Source organism: Lepus europaeus, chromosome 3 (genome assembly GCF_033115175.1).
Source record: "Lepus europaeus isolate LE1 chromosome 3, mLepTim1.pri, whole genome shotgun sequence".
Lineage (NCBI taxonomy): Eukaryota > Metazoa > Chordata > Mammalia > Lagomorpha > Leporidae > Lepus > Lepus europaeus.
The window spans coordinates 152,619,993-152,638,824 of NC_084829.1; the positions used below are offsets into that span (position 1 = coordinate 152,619,993).

The 18,832-nt window shown below is 42.2% G+C and overlaps 1 protein-coding gene across 1 annotated transcript in view; it reads left to right on the forward strand.

Annotated features, from left to right (window-relative positions):
* Positions 1–18,832, forward strand: part of CCDC170 (coiled-coil domain containing 170) — a 121,686-nt gene that overhangs the window by 70,257 nt on the left and 32,597 nt on the right. Inside the window, exons 7-9 of the mRNA XM_062187284.1 lie at positions 1,225–1,425; positions 6,783–6,956; positions 11,145–11,387. Of these exons, the coding sequence (XP_062043268.1) occupies positions 1,225–1,425; positions 6,783–6,956; positions 11,145–11,387 (618 nt within the window). The remainder of the gene's footprint in view (positions 1–1,224; positions 1,426–6,782; positions 6,957–11,144; positions 11,388–18,832) is intronic.

An 18,832-nucleotide genomic window follows, 5' to 3' on the forward strand; every position in this document is an offset into this window, starting at 1 on the left:
AATAACATTGGGTTGAATAGGCTGAAAGTGCACCTGAGGTCTTTGGGAAATTATATTCTTGGTTTTAGGGCACACTCAGGACTAGGAGGGGATGTGCTGGGACAGATGAAGCCTTGGGCAAAGTTGGGGGGCTGTGAGAACCATGGGGGACTTTAGTAGAGGGGCCCTGCTCTTATGCTCTTGAGGAGGGGGCAATCATCAGCGTGCTCTGCCTGCTGGACATCATTGCTGTCCTCCTCTAACGTCAGCATATTAGAGATGTTGACCTTCCAAATGCTGTGATGGCAATATTACTACAGAACCATATCGTGTTGGGTCAGCACCATGGGGATTTAGGGCATGAGTAACCAATACTCCATAGAGGGTTGAAAAATAACTGAAAATTATATTTCTGCCCTTGAATTCCAATAAGGCCTCGTGATTACTCACCAAGGGAAATACGGGATCATCTTTTTTTTTTTTTTAAGATTTAATATTTATTTGAAAGAGTAACACAGAGAAAGAGAGGCAGAGAGAGAGAGGACTTCCATCTGCTGGTTCACTCCTCACTTGGACCTCACGGCTGGAACTGTGCCGATCTGAAGCCAGAAGTCAGGAACTAATTCCGGGTCTCCCACTTGGGTGTGCAGGGGCCCAAGGACTTGGGTCACCTTTACTGCTTTCTCAGGCCATAGCAGAGAGCTGAATTGGAAGTGGAGCAGCCAGGACTTGAACCGGTGCCCATATGGGATGCCAGCTCTGCACGTGGCAGCTTTACCCGCTATGATACAGCGTTGGCCCCATCACACTGAAACATCTTCAATCACCTATATGTGGTGGAAGAGTTTCTCTGGGGAGTGCCTCATGTAGATTTTGAGAGTACTTTTTGTCTTGCCTCTTTTTTCCAACTAATCTTGGAAACTCCCAAATTAATGGTCATTTTGGAGATAAATCAGTGCTATTCATAAACATTTGTTGAGTAGCCTGTTGAAGGAATGATATAAAAATTAAAAATGCCCATCCAAGTACTTTATTCGATAATGCATTTAAATGTATTTCAAACAGGCAACGACATCTGTCAGTGACTCATCTTAAGTTTAACTTTTATCAAAGATCTGGAATAAATTTAATTTTATCAAAGGTTTATAGTTGTGCTACCTATACCAGACACTGCTAGACTTGAACACTTGTTACAAATAAGTTAAAAAAATGAAACTCTCCTTTGTTCTGTTTCTTTGCCTCCAGATGGTCTCCCAGCTTGAAGCTCAAATATCCGAGCTTGTGGGACAGTTGGGCAGCGAGTCTGGGTCTCACCAGAAAGCTCTCCAGAGGGCCCGGAAAGCAGAAAACCAGTTGGAGACTCTGCAGGCACGGCTGACACACCTGGAGGGAGAGCTGGTTTCTGGAGATGTTCTGCGGGACAGCTTGAATTTTGAGAAACAAAAAGTAATACCCTGAGGGCAGGCTCTTGGGTGGAAACATCTGTTGTGATATAAAGCTTTCCATGAACATATTGTGAGTTTTACAGATATTAGACTGGTTAAATCCTGCACCATGAACAAATTCTTTTTTTTTTTTTTTTAGAGATGTGTTTATTTGAAAGGCAGAGTTACAGAGAGGGGAAGGGGAATGGGGAGAGAGAGGGAGGGAGGGAGATATCTTTCATCTGCTGGTTCACTACCTAAATGGCACAATGGCCAAGGCTAGGCTAGGACAAAGCCAGGAGCTTCATCTGGGTCTCCACATGGGTGAGGGGCCAAAGGACTTGGGCCATCCTCTTCTGCTTTCCCAGGCACATTAGCAGGGAGCTGGATTGAAAGTGGAGCAGCTGGGATGTGAACCAGTGCCCATATGGAATGCTGGTACTACAAGTGGTGGCTTTACCCACTATAACACAATGCCGGCCCCAGTGAACAAATTCTAAGAATCACTGGATCTCTTCCCATTGTTTGTAGCTTCCTTGATTAAAATTAATTTAGGTGGAGCTGATGCTGTGGTGTAGTGGGTAGGGTCACCACTTGCAGTGCTGGCATCCCATATGGGTGCCAGTTTGAGTCCCGGCTGTTCCACTGGTGATACAGCTCTCTGCTGTGGCCTGGAAAAGCAGAAGATGGCCCAAGTCCTTGGGCCCCTGTACCTGCATGGGAAATCCAGAAGAAGCTCCTGGACCCTGGCTTCAGATTGGCTCAGCTCTGGGTGTTGTGGCCATATGGGAAGTGAACAAGTGGATGGAAGACTGAACCCTGAACCCATGTGAGAGACCCAGAAGAAGCTCCTGACTCCTGGCTTCAGATCAGCTCAGGTCTGGACACTGCCACCACTTGGAGAGTGAACCAGTGGATGGAAGATCTCTCTCTCTCTCTCTCTCTCTCTGTTCATGCCTTTCTGTAACTCTGCATTTCAAATAAATGAATAAATGTTAAAATAATTTAATTAAAGTCAACAGGCATAGTAACACTGATACATGTGAGGCCCTGAAGCTTTGGAGGGACTAAAATATTAATAACACATAGTTCCTCATCTTTAAAAGGCTCATAAGTCAATAGGGGAGGCAGGCATTCAGATAATTTGCTGTAGTTTAAAGTTGTAAGTGTTATAATGAATGCATTGGATTAATAAAAGTATTATAGGAGCTTGTGGATAAAGGGAAGATTTTACAGGGAAAAGATAATTGAGTTCATCTTTAAAGACTAGGATTATGTAGAGAAAAGAGAGACACTGTAGAGGAAAGGATTTGGAAATGAAATCTTGTGGATACAAGAGTCTGTCTTCAGAGAAGGCAGAGTGGTGAATCCCATTTGGTGAGAACATGTTGATTTTGTTGGCCTGGCAAGAGAGAAGACTGGACAGGCTTGGTTATAAGATTCAGCGTTGTTTATTTTGTAACACTCAACTTGTAATAAATGATTATGAATGTCTCAGTAGTTTAGGAAGATAATGCCACTGTGGAGCTGAAATTGCAGAGTGGAGAGACTGAGAAATGGGTGTCAGTGGCACACAGGGAGAGGAGAGTGGAATGAGGAAAGAAGGGGTCTACAGTGAGATTTTGAGTAATGCTTCAATTATCAATGACCCCAGAGAGGAAATGCCGATGGAGTTGTGGGTCATGGAAGCCAATGTGCTTTGAACTGAGGGTGCCTAGACAGGGGAGGGAGACTTACAAGTACACTGGTGCAAAGTCTGGAGACTAAAGAGAAGAGAGGCATGAGGGAGCAGCCGAGAAACAGGACCAAAGAAGGTTGGGCAGGATGGGGAAGGAAGTGTATGGGCTGCAAGAGGGAGGGTAGGATGGGAAAGAGAGGCAGATGGGATCTAGAGCAAAGATGCAGAATTTGGTATGAAAGACACTCGCAGGCTAAAATATTCTATGCTTCATTTTCCTTCTTCTGTATTTAAAAACCCTCATGTTCCATTGAGGGTTGGATATGAAAATATGCACAAAAGGTGTTTGGAAATCACTGTCTTGTGGGTGAGATGGGCAGATGAGGTTCTGGGCAGTACTGTTAGTGCCATAGCAGAGACAGGTAGCAAATGTGACAGGAGCGCCAAGAAAGGAGTGATGGCTGCTTCTCCATTCCTTGTGTGAGAGAAAATGAGCCTTCCCAGAAGAGGTGAGATTTGACAGGGGCCTTAAAGAATGTGCAGGAATTTGTCAGGCAGAAGAATTGAGGTAGAAAGAACAGGAGGAATGAAGCAATGGAGGGGTGTGGAGATGGCCTAGACAGCCAATGAGGTGCCAGAGAATGGAGCAGCAGGCCCGGTGGAGGCCAGAGGTGTGAGATGGTGGGGAGGCAGGTGGGAATGGTGGACACAGGACAGGGAAACTTCTCAGGCTTCATCCTACAGGAAATGGGAAACCATTTGCGGTTTCTCAGTAAAATAGATTTCTTTCAAGGAAGGCTGGTGCAGAGGGCCTAGAGGTCAGAGGTAGGGGCTCTGTCAGTGGATTATTAGAAGAATCCAGATCATAAGATAATAGTGGGGGACCTGCATTGTGGCGTAGCAGGCAAAGCCGCAGTCTGTGACGCCAGCATCCCATAAGGGCACCTGTGTCCTTGTTGCTCCACTTCCAAGCCAGCTCCCTGCTGATGTGCCTGGGAAAAGCAGTGGAAGATAACTCATGTGTTTGGGCCTCTGCCACCCATGTGGGAGACTTGGAAGAAGCTTCTGGCTCCTGGTTTCAGCCTGGCCCAGCCCTGGCCATTGCGGCCATTTGGGAAGTGATCCAGTGGATGGAAGATCTCTCTCTCTCTCTCTCTCTCTCTCTCTCTCTGTAACTCCAAGTTTCAAATAAATAAATAAAAATCTTTAAGAAAATAAAATAAGTATAGCCTTGTACACCTTAAAAAAAGAAGATAATAGTGATTTGGATGAAAGAGAAGTCTTGTGAATGAAGATATGAGCAGATTTGGGAAATTTGGGACAGTAAGACTTTTTTTCTATTTGATATATGAAAGGTATGTGGTTGAAATCAAAATTTTGATTTTGAAGAGAAAGATTGTACCTGAGTACAATATAGTAAATTGGAGGCAATCTAGCTGCCGGCTGGACAGCTGGCCCTAGATGGCCCATGAGCACTTTACATATTTTCAAGACGGAAATGATTTCTCAGATTCACACTCTCCTGTTTCAGTGATGGTGGTAATCTGTCTCTACTTGCCCAAACCATCCTCAGTATTTCTTTTCTTTACTCATTTAAGAGGTGGAAAGACAGAGAGCTCCCATCTGCTAATTCACTCTCTAAATGCCTGGTAGACCAAAGCTGGAAGCTGGGAACTTAATCCAGGTCTTCCATGTGGGTGGCAGGGACCCAACTACTTGATTCTTTACCTGCTGCTCTCCAGGGTCACATCAGCAAGAAACTGGAGTCAGGAGCTGGAGCTGGGACTCAGACCTCAGCACTCTTGTGGGGATGTGGACATCTGAATTGGCATGTTAACTTCTAGGCCAAATGCCCAATCCTGGATTGTTTTTAAGTTTTTTTTTTTTCTCTGATATGTTCTAAGTTGCTTGAGGCTAGGGGAAATATATTATTCTATGTTCCTCCAGGGTCTAGAATAAGTGTCAATATATATGATTTGAATTATGGAAGAAATGTGTCAAAGGCAAGAATTTCAGATGGATTTATACCTCTTCCATTCTCTCCATGTAACTGAATTATTAATTTTCATTTGAATTATGCCAAAATAACTCTGGGTTATGAAAGCACCTTATATAACATAATTTTGCCCATGGTGACTTTTCTACTGATAACTGCATATGAAATGCATATTGTTGTAAGGGTAGTACTATGGAAAATTGAAAAGCCAAGTTGTACTGAGTTTAAATGCTAAATGCAGGTGATTTAGGCTTGTACAAGATAAGGAAAGCACAGTTCCCTATTCCTGCTAAACTGTGATTCACATGAACAAAACATGTAATCATCCTTCACTTCTATGGAGTTAGAAGTTTCCAGCAATCTGAATCTTCTGTGTGGTATAGCTAAGATCCTTGAAATAGGTGCTTCCTCTGTGCAGTCTTGGCATGGTCCCATCTTAATCCCTTTTCCCCTAAGTAGACTCCTACCTGTTAAGAGGGTGGATCTCATATAGAAATACGAGTCTATTTTATGTAAAATACAATCAAGAGCAGTTAGGTCACTTTCATACATGCAGATTGGAAATTAACAGTTCCAGAAAGAGAGAGAGAGAGATGATACAACCTTAAGTAGTGACAACCTGATGAGACAAAAAGCAACCTATGATGTTACAGAAGAATGCAATAGGTTAAATGTGTAACAAGAATGACCCATAAAGAAGAGATTAAATTGCATTTATATGTGTGCTATTTAGCAAAATTGGAAAGTAGACACAAATACTTTCATCCTGGTGATTAAAATATAGATAATTCTGGGCTTTAAGCTAGTGTGCTTCAGTCAGTAGGAAATTATAATATTTAAACATTTAGTTGACTGAAAATGCCAGATGGATGAAAAGTGACTCCAATGAGAAGAAAATAGCAAAGATAGAACCCAAAATCATGAAATTATAATATAGAAAGCCACTGATTGATCTACTCACCCAGCAAGCACTTGATAAGCAATATTATGTGTCTGGGCATGGCCAGATAAGCTGTAGAAATCAAATAGAGGAAGACCTTAAGTAGTTTAGTAATTTTAGTCTGTTAAAATACGAATCTTGGTTTCCCTCATCTAGCTCCATTTGAGGATGTTGTTCATTTAACTCTGATGCATTAACATTTTGAAAGCTATTTTCAAAGTATTATAATTTCAAAAAACTCAAAATGTTGTTAAAATTGTGCTTGTATGAAGAGCTTTGACTGTGGGGCCATCTGTAGAGCCTGACAAGAGTTTAGTTGTCAGTTTCTGCCTTTGAGGCCAGGGCCCAGTGAGGTTGGAAAATTCCTAAATTCTATGGAAGGTGCATGGATGGGCGGATTCCAGGGACTGGATTATCCAGGGAGGAGGGGGGCATGGTTGCTGCATCGTGTCGCCAGTCGAGAGAAGAGGATGTAATTGGGAGCATAGCCAGATTTGTCATATGGCTGGGTTGAGAACAGTGCATAGTATTAAGTTGAACATCAAGAACATTGACCAGAAGAGTCCAGAGAGTATTTGGATAAGCAGCAGGGCAGGACTTGGCAGGTTGGTTCAGGAATTCATAGCCAAGTACTGGGGTCATGATCCAGGTTCCGTGCTGAGTTTGAAGAGAACTGTCTGTCAGCTTGGGGGAAAGAAAAGAATTCTTGAGATTGTTCATTTACGTTACTTTTGTACCTCATTTTGTTTTTGTTCCTGGGTTTAGTATCTTAAATTTCTGGACGAGCTTTCAGAGAAAATGAAGCTGGACCAGATGGCTGCTGAACTTGGCTTTGATATGCGTCTGGATGTGGTTTTAGCTCGAACAGAGCAGCTGGTCCGCCTTGAGAGCAATGCAGTCATCGAGAACAAGACAATTGCCCACAATTTACAGAGAAAGGTAGGGATATTGAAAGTTGGCTAGTGTTGAGAGAGGGGATTTATGAAAGGCCAAACACTGAAAAACAAGTTACGTGCACCCACCATATTTACCAGTGTGGCTAAGAGACATAGAAAGATGTATATTTAGGATTTGAGTCTTGCTTCCAAGTCCAAAGAGTTGGTAAGTATGTCTGTCACCCAAGGTTTTGCTTCAAAAATGAGTAACTGGGAGTCCAGTAACAGTGGCTTAAACAAATAAAAGTGATTATTTTTTCTTTTCTCAAATCCATTTCTGGAAACAGGCAGTTTAGCCTTGCTGTCTATTTTTTTTTAAGGAGTCAGGCTCATTCAACTAATTAATTTCCCATCCATAGGATGGTCCTTATTGTCTTGGTTCAAAATCATGTCTAGAACTATTATATCTGGTTCTGGCCATAATGTTGGAGAAGAAAGGGAGGAATAAGAGATGCAAAAGAACATACAGGAGCTGTCTTTTGAGGAAGGTGTCCATAATTTGCTATGTGAACTTTGGTTTATACCCTTAGCCAGAATGTTCTGAAGGTCAAATGTCACCGTAAGGCAGGCTTGACAATGTATTCTTAACTCTGGGTAGCCATTTGTGTAGCTTTAGAAATTCAGTTTCTACTCCTCTGGGGAAGAGGAGAACCAGAGGAACATGTAGCAATGCTTGCATTTATGAACTCTACTGACCTAGAAAATGGAATATGGATCCCTCTCATTTACTCAGAGGAAAAGCTAGAAATAGTTCAGATTAAGTAAATGAGTGAATGGGTGAAAGGGATAAAGTATAATTATTAGTTGTATAATTATTTGTTTGGAGGGAAGAAATAGGAAAATACAGATGTACTCTTTTTTTTTTTTTTGACAGGCAGAGTGGACAGTGAGAGAGAGAGACAGAGAGAAAGGTCTTCCTTTGCTGTTGGTTCACCCTCCAATGGCCGGTGCACTGCGGCAGGCACACCGCGCTGATCCGAAGGCAGGAGCCAGGTGCTTCTCCTGGTCTCCCATGGGGTGCAGGGCCCAAGCACTTGGGCCATCCTCCACTGCACTCCCTGGCCACAGCAGAGAGCTGGCCTGGAAGAGGAGCAACCAGGACGGAATCCGGCGCCCCGACTGGGACTAGAACCTGGTGTGCCGGCGCCGCTAGGTGGAGGATTAGTCTGTTGAGCCACAGAGCCGGCCCAGATGTACTCTTATAATAATTTTTAGGAGAAAATTCTGTGGCACAATTCTAGTATAGAGGCTGTGTTGCGAATCACATCTGGGTTCCCAGTTTCAGTCCACTGAGCTGTGTGACCTTGGACAAATTCTTTACCTTTCTGTCTCTGTTTCCTTATATTTAAGTTGAGAATGATGCCAATCTCAAGGTATTATTAACTTACAATAAGCAACATTGTTGAAGTCCTGGCTCTTAGAAGTTGCTCAAGTCACATCTGGCCTCTCCTCTATTTACTGTATATTTTGAAATGATTTATAGAAGAAAGCAGATAACTCAATCTGTCAGAGATTTTAAAGTAAGATACAATTCTTTCCAGAGATCACCTCAGATAATTTATTTTCTTTCTCAATATCCAATATGATTGCTTTTTTTTTTTGAGAGAGCTTCCTTTTTTTTAAGATTTGTTTATTTATTTGAAAGTCAGACTTACACAGAGAGAGGAGAGGAGAGGAGAGGAGAGGAGAGGAGAGGGAGGGAGGAAGAGAGAGAGAGAGAGAGAGAGAGAGAGAGAGAGAGAGAGAGAGAGGTCTTCCATACATTGATTCACTTCCCAGTTTGCTGCAATGGCGGTAGCTGCGCCGATCTAAAGCCAGGAGCCAGGAGCTTCTTCCTGGTCTCCCACGTGGGTGCAGGGGCCCAAGCACTTGAGTTATCCTCCACTTCCTTCCCAGACCATAGCAGAGAGCTGGATCAGAAGTGGAGCAGCCGGGTCTTGAATAGGTGCCCATATGGGATGCCGGCACTACAGGTGGCAGCTTTACCCACTACACCACAGTGCCGGTCCCAATTCCTTCTTAAGAATTATATAATTATTGGGGCTGGCCCAATGTGACATGGTGGGTAAAGCTGCCACCTGCAGTGCCAGCATCCCACATGGGTGCCAGCTTGCATCCCAGCTGCTCCACTCTTTTTTTTTTTTTTAAGGTTTATTAATTTATTTGAAAGTTGAAAGGGAAAGTTGAAATAGAGAGGGAGGGAGGGAGGGAGAGAGAAAGAGAGAGAGAGAGGTCTTCCATCCGCTGGTTCACTCCCCAAATGGCCTCAATGGCCAGAGCTGGGCCGATCTGAAACCAGGACCCAGGAGCTTCCTCTGGGACTGCCACGTGGGTGCAGGGGCCCAAGCACTTAGGCCATCTTTCACTGTTTCCCAAGGTCATAGAAGAGAGCTTAATTGGAAGAGGAACAGCCAGGGCACGAATGGGAGGCTGGCACTGCAGGGTCTGGCTTTACCCACTGTGCCACAGTGCCAGCCCCTTCTCCACTTCTAATCCAGCTCTCTGTTATGGCCTGTGAAAGCAGTGGAAGGTGGCCCAAGTTCTGGGGCCCCTGTACCTGCATGAGAGACCCAGAAGAAGCTCCTGGATCCTGGCTTCGGATCAGCCCAGCTTTGGCTGTTTTGGCCATTTGGGGAGTGAACCAGTGGATGGAAGACCTCTCTCTCTGCCTCTGCCTCCCTGTAATTCTACCTTGCAAGTAAATAAGTAAAATATTTTTAAAAAAGAGTTATATAGTTATTAAAAATTACCCATATAAGTTTACAAATGGGTGGAGTTTGACATGAACAAGTTCAGGAAAGGGAGGTTGGTTAGAAAAATACTAAAAGAGGCTCAAATCGATCTGGACTTGAATACAGCTCTTGCTGTGAGTCAAGATACTCAAAGCAGCACTTCAGTAAGCCCCTCCCACCTTCTAACATGTGACAGACAGAGAGTAGATACTTAGGGAAAATGTGATGATCTTCAGCTCACACTTTCAATGATTCTACATGATTCTGTTTGCCAATATTTCTTTGGTATTTTAGAAATTATTTTATTTATTTTCATTTTATTTGATGGATAGTCTCTCTCTCTCTCTCTCTCTCTCTCTCACACACACACACACACACACACACACAGCGAGAGAGTGAGAGAGAGAGAGAATCTTCCATCTGTTGGTTCATTCCTCAAATGCAAGCCAGGAGACTAGAACCCAATTAAGGTCTCCCATGTGGCTTGCAGGGACGTAAGTATTTGTGCTTCTTCTCAGGGTATGCATTAGCAGGAATCTGGATTAGATCAGAGGAGCCAAACCAGGTCCTCTGGGGTGGAATGTAGTCGTGGGATGTGGGTGCCTCTGTGCCGCATGTCCAACCCAGCTTCCCAACATTTCTACTACATGCAGGGAGGAGGGAACTCCATTCCAGTCTCCCTTGGAGGTGGCAGGGGTTTCTGTATTTAATATACATTTACTCATTGTGGCATGGGGGACCCAGAAGGACTTCTTCCCTCTTAGAATCCATGTTTTCTGAAAGTCATTCTGCTTTCCCTCACTTGATTGTCAATGGTAAGTGATTTTTGAGGACTTTGTTTTTTGCTTGGTTTGTGAATCTTATAGGGCAGGCATATAACAAGGGAACCTGTGAACTAAAACCTCCTTGAAATCTATTTTATTCTAAGATTTTAAACATATAAACAAAGCTTTCTTAAAGATTTCTTTGGTATATCCTACTTGAGAAACATAGCAACTTTCATGTTGGGTGCCACTCAGCTCTGTTCTAAGGGATTGAAATTAGCCAGTACTAACTTGTACCCTATCTTGTTTCAGAAAACACCAGCGCAGATATTATGGTCATTGAAAGTTGGAGAGCATTTTGTGTCTCTGTATTCTGCTCTGATAAGCCCATTTTAGTAGCCTTAAAAGTAATTTCATATTTTATTATGCACATAATGTTACAGAGAATCACATGTTGAATGCCGACTCCTTTGCACATCTTCTGTGGTTCTTTTGTCCCCTACTTTGGAACTGCAAAATTAATTCTTGGAAAAAATATTAATAAAATATGCAATCAAAAAAGTAACCCAGTGACCTTTTTTGAGGGTTTACAAATTAGTCCTATTGAAGCATAGATAAAAATCGACATAATTCATTTATGTTTACTGATGTTCAATTACTGAAAAAAAAAAAAAACCCCTATTTGTATCAAACCAGCTAAAGACTCAGAAAGAAAGACTGGAGAGTAAAGAACTGCACATGAACCTTCTCCGGCAGAAAATAGCCCAGCTGGAGGAGGAGAAGCAGGTGCGCACGGCCTTGGTGGTGGAGAGGGACGAGGCCCATCTCACCATCAGGAAGCTGGAGAAGAAGGTGGAGAGGTTGCAGAAGGATCTGAGCATGTGTCGAGACTCTAACACGGAGCTCAAAGCCAAGCTGGCTGATACCAATGAGCTTAAGGCAAGTGCACAGCTTCTATTCCTTGTTACTTTTTCGCTAATTATAGTCAAGATATATGCGAATGATGGGGTGGGCATTTGGCCTATTGGTTAAGATGCCTGCATCCTGTATACATGTCCCATATCTGAAGACCTGCAACTGGATTCCTGGCTCCTGCTCCTGCTTCCTACTGATGCAGACCTAGGGAGGCAGCAGGGATAGCTCAAGTGACTGGGTTCCTGCCACCTACATGGGACTCCTGGATCAAATTCTCTGCTCCCTGTGTGTTGTGGAATTAGGAGGATAGGCACTCTCTCTCTTACTGTCTCTGACTCTTTTTTTTTTTAACTTTTATTTAATGAATATAAATTTCCAGCATACAGCTTATGGATTACAATGGCTTCCCCCTCCCATAACTTCCCTCCCACCCGCAACCCTCCCCTCTCCCACTCCCTCTCCCCTTCCATTTGCATCGATTCATTTTCAATTCTCTTTATATACAGAAGATCAATTTAGTATAAAGATTTCAACAGTTTGCACCCACATAGAAACACAAAGTGAAACACACTGTTTGAGTACTAGTTATAGCATTAAATCAAAATGTACAGCACATTAAGGACAGAGATCCCACATGAGGAGCAAGTGCACAGTGGCTCCTGTTGTTGACCCAACAAATCGACACTCTAGTTTATGGCGCCAAAACCACCCTAGGCTCTCGTCATGAGTTGCCAAGGCTATGGAAGCCTTCCAAGTTTGCTGACTCTGATCATATTTAGACAAGGTCATAAAAGACAGAGTGAGGATAGTAACCAATGATCCTAAGAGTGGCATTTGCCAGGTTTGGACAATTATACAGCATTAAGTGGGGAAGAGGACCATCAGTACACACAGGTTGGGAGTAGAGCCATTGGTGGTAGAGCAGAGGTTATGATTACAAAGGAATGAGGCCCAAGTGCACTAGACAGGGCCTAGAACAAAGGACAGAGTCATTATTAGAGGAGCTAAGAAAGGTGCTGTCTAAGCTACAAGTAATTTTTCTGATTGAGAGGCAAATAGAACCTGATAGAAGGGGCTTGATAATAATCTGGTGGGCTTTAGGCCTTGTAAGTTCAGAGGCCCAGACCTATCTATCTCTTCACATGGGGTATATCCTAAGGGAGGTGTGACCCTCCTAGGGGAAGGCACTCTGTTGACTTTCATTACTTGGCTGGCCTGGGAGGAGAGCTGGCCAGGTCAAGGCAGGGGGCATCTCTAACAAGAAATTTACAGTTCTGCCTGCAATGTTGCTGACCCTACTTGACCATCCCCTCAGCTGCAGTGGTCACTTTGGAAGTTGGGCTGAGTGAAGGGCTTTTCAGCTTAGAGCCAATAAGATCTGTGGCTCTGACCTGGGCATCCTTCGACTCCAGGGCAGGTCCATTTCCAGTGATCCAACTCTTGGTAGAGCTGCCAGGGCTCTTCACAAGCTGACTTCTGCTGAAGCCCAGGCTTACCACATTGAAAGCCACTGCAGTGGACTGGCCTGTTGGGTCTCCTTGAGGGCAGATCACTGTACAGATCAGCCATTAATAGTCCTGCCACCCATTGCTTCTGATGCCGAGCTTTCTTTTCCTCCTGGTTTGTGTTAAAGCAGACCAGAGGATGCAAGTCAAGGGAGTGCCCGTGTCCCATCTCTAATCTTCGGTGGCCTGAACTACAAGTGTCTATAGTCACAGGCATGTTCTGTAGTAGTTTTTCTAAGGTAGACAATGCCCATGAGGAAAATTATATTCTCACTTTAAAACTTTCTTTCCCTTTGGTCTGAAAGGGAGGTTTTTTCTACTTACTGTATACTTGGCTGATGGCGAAGTGAATCTAGGTATGAGATTATTATTTAAGTTCTTATTTTGGCTATGCTATTACAGAAAAATGTTAGCCATCTCTTTTATAAGGTCTAAAGATTAAATTGTGCGTCCTACAGATTCCTTCATAATAGAATTAGTTTCCTACCTTGAAGAGAATAGAGAAATGAAAGAACAAGTTGGGCTTAGAATAGAGAAATGAGGGAGCAAGTCCTAGATCGCTTGCTGACAATAGCAATATCACATGAATACTTAGCAAACCGTTTCAACCATTAGATAACAACTTAAGAAAAACATTTACCAGAAGGTCCAATGCCTTCTATAAATTTTAAGAATCATGTATTTGAAAACACCTCTTAAATATCTAACATGGTGTAGTTTGTTTAGCCAGTAAACTTAAGCACAACCATCTAAAATGTTTTTAGTTTCTTTCTACCAACAAGTTTAAAACATATGATACACAGATTCAGGTCACACAAATTAAAATGTATCTTTGATTGATTTTAGCAGCTTAAATTTATGGACAATCTTATCTATAAGCCATTTAAAATAAAACTCTTAATAAAATTTCCCCATGTGGACATACAATATGTACACAGATATAACATAGCATAATAGACCAATCTAGCAATTTTAATAATAGCTTTTACAATCTTTAACTCTTTTTGTAGATTGCCAATTGATTTGAATTGCTTTTTGTTTTTAGTAACCTCAGTTAACCATACTTTCTCTCAGTTGGTACTGTTAATACATTATTGGCTTCATCTGTTTACAGAGCCATCCCAAAGTACTGAATACAATAGAAGTGGCTGGAAAAAGTCCATAGGAACCTATAGGAGGACAGCTAAACACAGAACCAACAACGCTTTAGTTTTATGAGCAGCACATCATATATAACTGTGGATGACAAAAGACTTTAAGTCGCCATGTTTAAAATTATAAACTCATCAACCAACAAGAGGCACTTGCTTACTTCACAGTATTTTTGAAAGCACCTGTAGGATTTTACAAGTATTTAACCCTTTAGGCCTCTGGGGCTTTCTCATTAAGATAACTATCATGTCTAGTAACAGAAGATCATTAGACTTTTTAATTCTCCAACATTTGTATTAATAGCATTTTCCATTATAGAAACTTAAAGTTTGGTACCACATCACATCTTGACAGTACTTCTAATATGATCCAAATAGCCTGATTAGTTGGTGTCTCTATAAGATGAGAGACATAGGTCCTTCGATTTTTTCAGTTGGGCCCAAACTGGAAAAACCAAAGTCCAGGATTTACTGGAAATTTTAGAGACCAGATTGTTTGAAACTTTGATTTTTTGAATGCCTGTCAAGAATGCCAAGAAGGCTCAAAATCCAAAATATCTGGTTGAAATAAGATTCCTTAAAATCATGACATAACATAGACCAAATTTGATCATTGTTACAAGGTGATTATTCAAATCTTTGAAAATAAGCACATATTTACATAACCCGTAGCTCTTAATAAAAATTCAGCTGTTTTTGAACAATATGAATTTAACAGACATCAAGAGAACATAATAGATTACTTTAACACATTGCTTTAACAGAGCATCAGAGTTTAATTCTATGTCAAAGAGAAATTGAGCTTCCTGTGATCTTTTGCTGTGAGGTTTCCTTCCTTTACCTTCTTTCATATTGGTGACCATGTTTCTGTGTTTCTGTGTGTAACACATCTTTAAGCATCTTTTGCAGGGCTGGACGAGTGGCGACAAATTCTTTCAGTTTCTGTTTGCTATGAAAAGTCTTAATTTCACCTTCATTCACAAATGAGAGCTTTGCAGGATATAGTATTCTGGGCTGGCAGTTTTTCTCTCTTAGTACCTGGGCTATATCTCGCCGTTCCCTTCTAGCTTGTAGGGTTTCTGATGAGAAGTCTGCTGTGAGTCTAATTGGAGATACTCTGAGAGTAATCTGACGTTTTCTTGCACATTTTAGGATCTTTTCTTTGTGTTTCACTGTGGTGAGTTTGATTACAACATGTCGTGGTGAGGATCTCTTTTGGTCATGTTTATTAGGGGTTCTATAGGCTTCCTGTACTAAGATGCCTCTGTCCTTCTCCAAACCTGGGAAATTTTCTGCTAGTATGTCACTGAAAATGCCTTCTAATCCTTTCTCCCTCTCCATGCCTTCAGGGACTCCTAGAACCCGAATGTTGGTTTTTTTAATAGTATCCTGTAGATTCCCGACAATATTTTTTAGATTTCTAATTTCTTCTTCTTTTCTTTGGTTTGCCTGTTTCCTTTCCTGTTCTCTGTCTTCTAAGTCTGATATTCTCTCTTCTGCTTTACCCATTCTGTTTTTAAGGCTTTCTAATGTGTTTGTCATTTGATCTATTGAATTCTTCATTTCATTATGATTTCTCATCACTATCACAGTTTCTTGTTCCACTAGTTGTTTCATTTCATTTTGATTCCTCCTTAATATTTCATTTTCATGAGAGAGATTTTCTATCTTGTCTAGTAAGGATTTCTGTAGTTCAAGAATTTGTTTTTGAGAACTTCTTAATGTTCTTATTAATTTTTTGAGATCCGCTTCTTGCATTTCTTCGATCTCATCATCTTCATAATCTTGAATTGGGGTGTCTTTTTCATTTGGGGGCGTCATAGTGTCTTCCTTGTTCTTGTTAGCTTGGTTTTTGCATTTGTTGTTTGGCATATTGGAAATATTTGGTTTCTTCACTGTGGTGTTTTTTCTTGTTACACTATGGCTCTATATTAAGTGGACTGTCTGCTTTCAGTGGAGCCTTAGAGGCTTGAGATGAGTGTGGACTGAGAGCTGTGTTTGGTTCCTCAGGGTTGAGGGTGTGTCAAAGATGACACTCCCAGGTTAGGTGTGGTAAATCTCTCTTTCTTTTTTTGATTCAAAAGGGAAGTAATTCCGCACAGCTGAACGTAATTGGAGGTAGTTAGCAGGCAAATGATATACCCACAGGAGCCAGAGATTGGAAGCTCTTTCCCAAGGACCACACAAGGAATCTGTGCTGCCCTCAGTGTGGGCTCCAATTCTCCTGCAGTCTCTTACTGGGTTGCCAAGTTAGATGCTAATCTCCTGTTATTTCACCCCTCCCCCCAGAGTCAGGTTTTTCTGCTAGGCTCAGGGCCGGTGCAGACCTGAGGTTGCCCTGCTTATGACGTATGTCCAAAATGGCGCCTGTTCTTTGTCTTGCTCGCCTTTGAGAGGTGCGCGTAGAGAGAGAAACTTGTGTCTGTATCGGTCACTTTTTTTTATTTTTTTCCTCTCTCTCTTCTAGTTAGCCTGGTGAATTTTTCCCCACGGAGTTTCAAGCCTCGTTCCCTCTAGCCTCCTCTTTCCGCTTGCCCGCTGGTGTCTCGGGCTATTGAGGTTCGGCTCACCTCGCGTTCCAGCGCTGGTGTGTTGAGTCTGCTGCTGGTGTCCCAAACTTGGGCTCCCACGCTCTCCATGCAGGTCCACTGTGAATCACTAGTTCTGGAAGAGTTTCCTCTGCTGTTTCATCCCCTACTCTTCCTTGACCCTGCAGTATCTCCACTTATATTAAACTGTCTCTCCCCCAGACTAATAGTGTGCTCCCTGCCTATTCCGCCATCTTCTGTCTCTGACTCTTTAATAAATAAATTTAAAAAGAATTTAAGAGCCGGTGTCGTGCCATAGTGGATAAAGCTGCCACCTGCAATGCTGGCATCCCAGATGGGTACCAGTTTGTGTCCCGGCTGCTCCACTTCTGATCCAGCTCCCTGCCAATGGCCTGGGAAAAACAGTAGAAGGTGGCCCAGGTGCTTGGGCCCCTGCCACTCACATGGGAGACCTGGAGGAGGCTCCTGGCTTCTGGCTTTCGTCTGGCCCAGATCTGGGCATTGCAGCTTTGCAGCTATTTGGGGAGTGAACCAGTGGATGGAAGATATTCATTCTCTCGCTCTCTAACACTTTCAAAGTAAATAAATCTTTAAAAAAATTTAAAAATATATGCAAATGAGTGGTAGCTTTGTAATGGGTTCAGAAAGAAAATATGGAAAGAAGAAAGAAAATAAGCTTTCTCTGATTTTCTAGAGGTGTAGAAAAATGCAGAAAGTATACAAATCAGCATATTTTATCCATTTAGGAGCTCTTCAATATATTCAATGAAGCCACTGCTGCTCTGTGAAAAGTCAGTCATTTGATAAAAACAGGCAATTAGCACTTTGGTTGTTTTGACATACACTGTATGCATGTGTTAGCATATTGCACTATACCCCATAAAATGTGCAAGTGTTACATGTGAATTAAAATTTAAAAATAACTTGAATTGTATTGAAATAGTAGACAAATAAAAGGTTATGGAGGAGTGACTCTAATCATGTGTTTTAGGAAGTGCTACAAGAGAGGGGCTGGAAGTCTCTAAACATAAAAGGGAGGAAAATAGAAATGTTAATTACCTGATTTGTTCAGTGCATTCTGTTTACTTGTGTTGAAATATCCCACCCCATAATATCACACCCCATAAATACTGTGTACAGTTATTACATGTACATGATTACATTCAGTGTGTATAAAATTCTTGTGGAATATGTCAGTGCACATAAGTGATTAATAAAAAGTGGTGGTGTTAAGTACAGAAAATAAAAATTTGTCTTGAAAATGTACCAGGAGGGGCACGCATTGTGGCGCAGTGGATCAAGCCACCACTTGGGATGCATGTTGTATTGGAGTGCCTGGGATCAAGTCCTGCCTCTGCCTCAGGTCCAATTTCTGCTAATGTGTCAGGAAGGCAGAAGATAATGACCCAAGTACTTGAGGTCCTTGCCATCCACGTGGGAGACCTGGATGGAGTGTCTGGCCCCTAACTTTAGCCTGGCCTATCCCTGGCTGTAGTGAACATTTGAGAAGTGAATCAGCAAACAGAAGATCTCTGTCTTTGTTACTCAGCTTTTTAAATTAGTAAAAATTAACAAATAGATGTTTTTGAAAATAGTATACCAGGAGTCTTCAAAGAGTTCATGAAAAATGTACACTGACTTTTTAAAAAAAAACAAAAAACCCTTGTATTCATTTTCATTTTATCTGAAAGGCAGAGAGAGAGAGAGAGAGAGAGAGAGAGAGAGAATCTTTTATATGCTGCTTTGCTCCTAAAAGGCCTTCAATAGCTGGGCTTGCCTAGGCTTTACTAAACCAGGAGATGGGAACTCAGTCTGGGTCTCCCATGTGAGTGTCAGGGACCCAAGTACTTGACCCATTACTTGCCACCTCCCAGGGTGTGCATTAGCAGGAAGTTGGAATGATAAATGGAGCCAAGATTTGAACTAAACCCACTGATATTGGAAGTAGGTGCTCCAAGCCATGACTTAACCACCATGCCAAATGCCTACCCCATATTATATTTTTGAAAGCTTTTATTTACCATTTGATTTGAAAAGCAGAAAAAGAATGATCTATCATCGATCTGTTGATCTATCGATCTATCTATTGATCTGTCTACCTACCTATCTCTCCCACATTGGTGGCAGGGATCCAAGTACTCAAGCCATCATCTGCTGTCTCCCAGAGAATGCATTAACAGGAAGTTGGATTGGAAGCAGAGGTAGAACTCTAATCCCAGAGACTTTGACATGGGATGCAGATGTCTTAAGCAGGAGCCTAATTT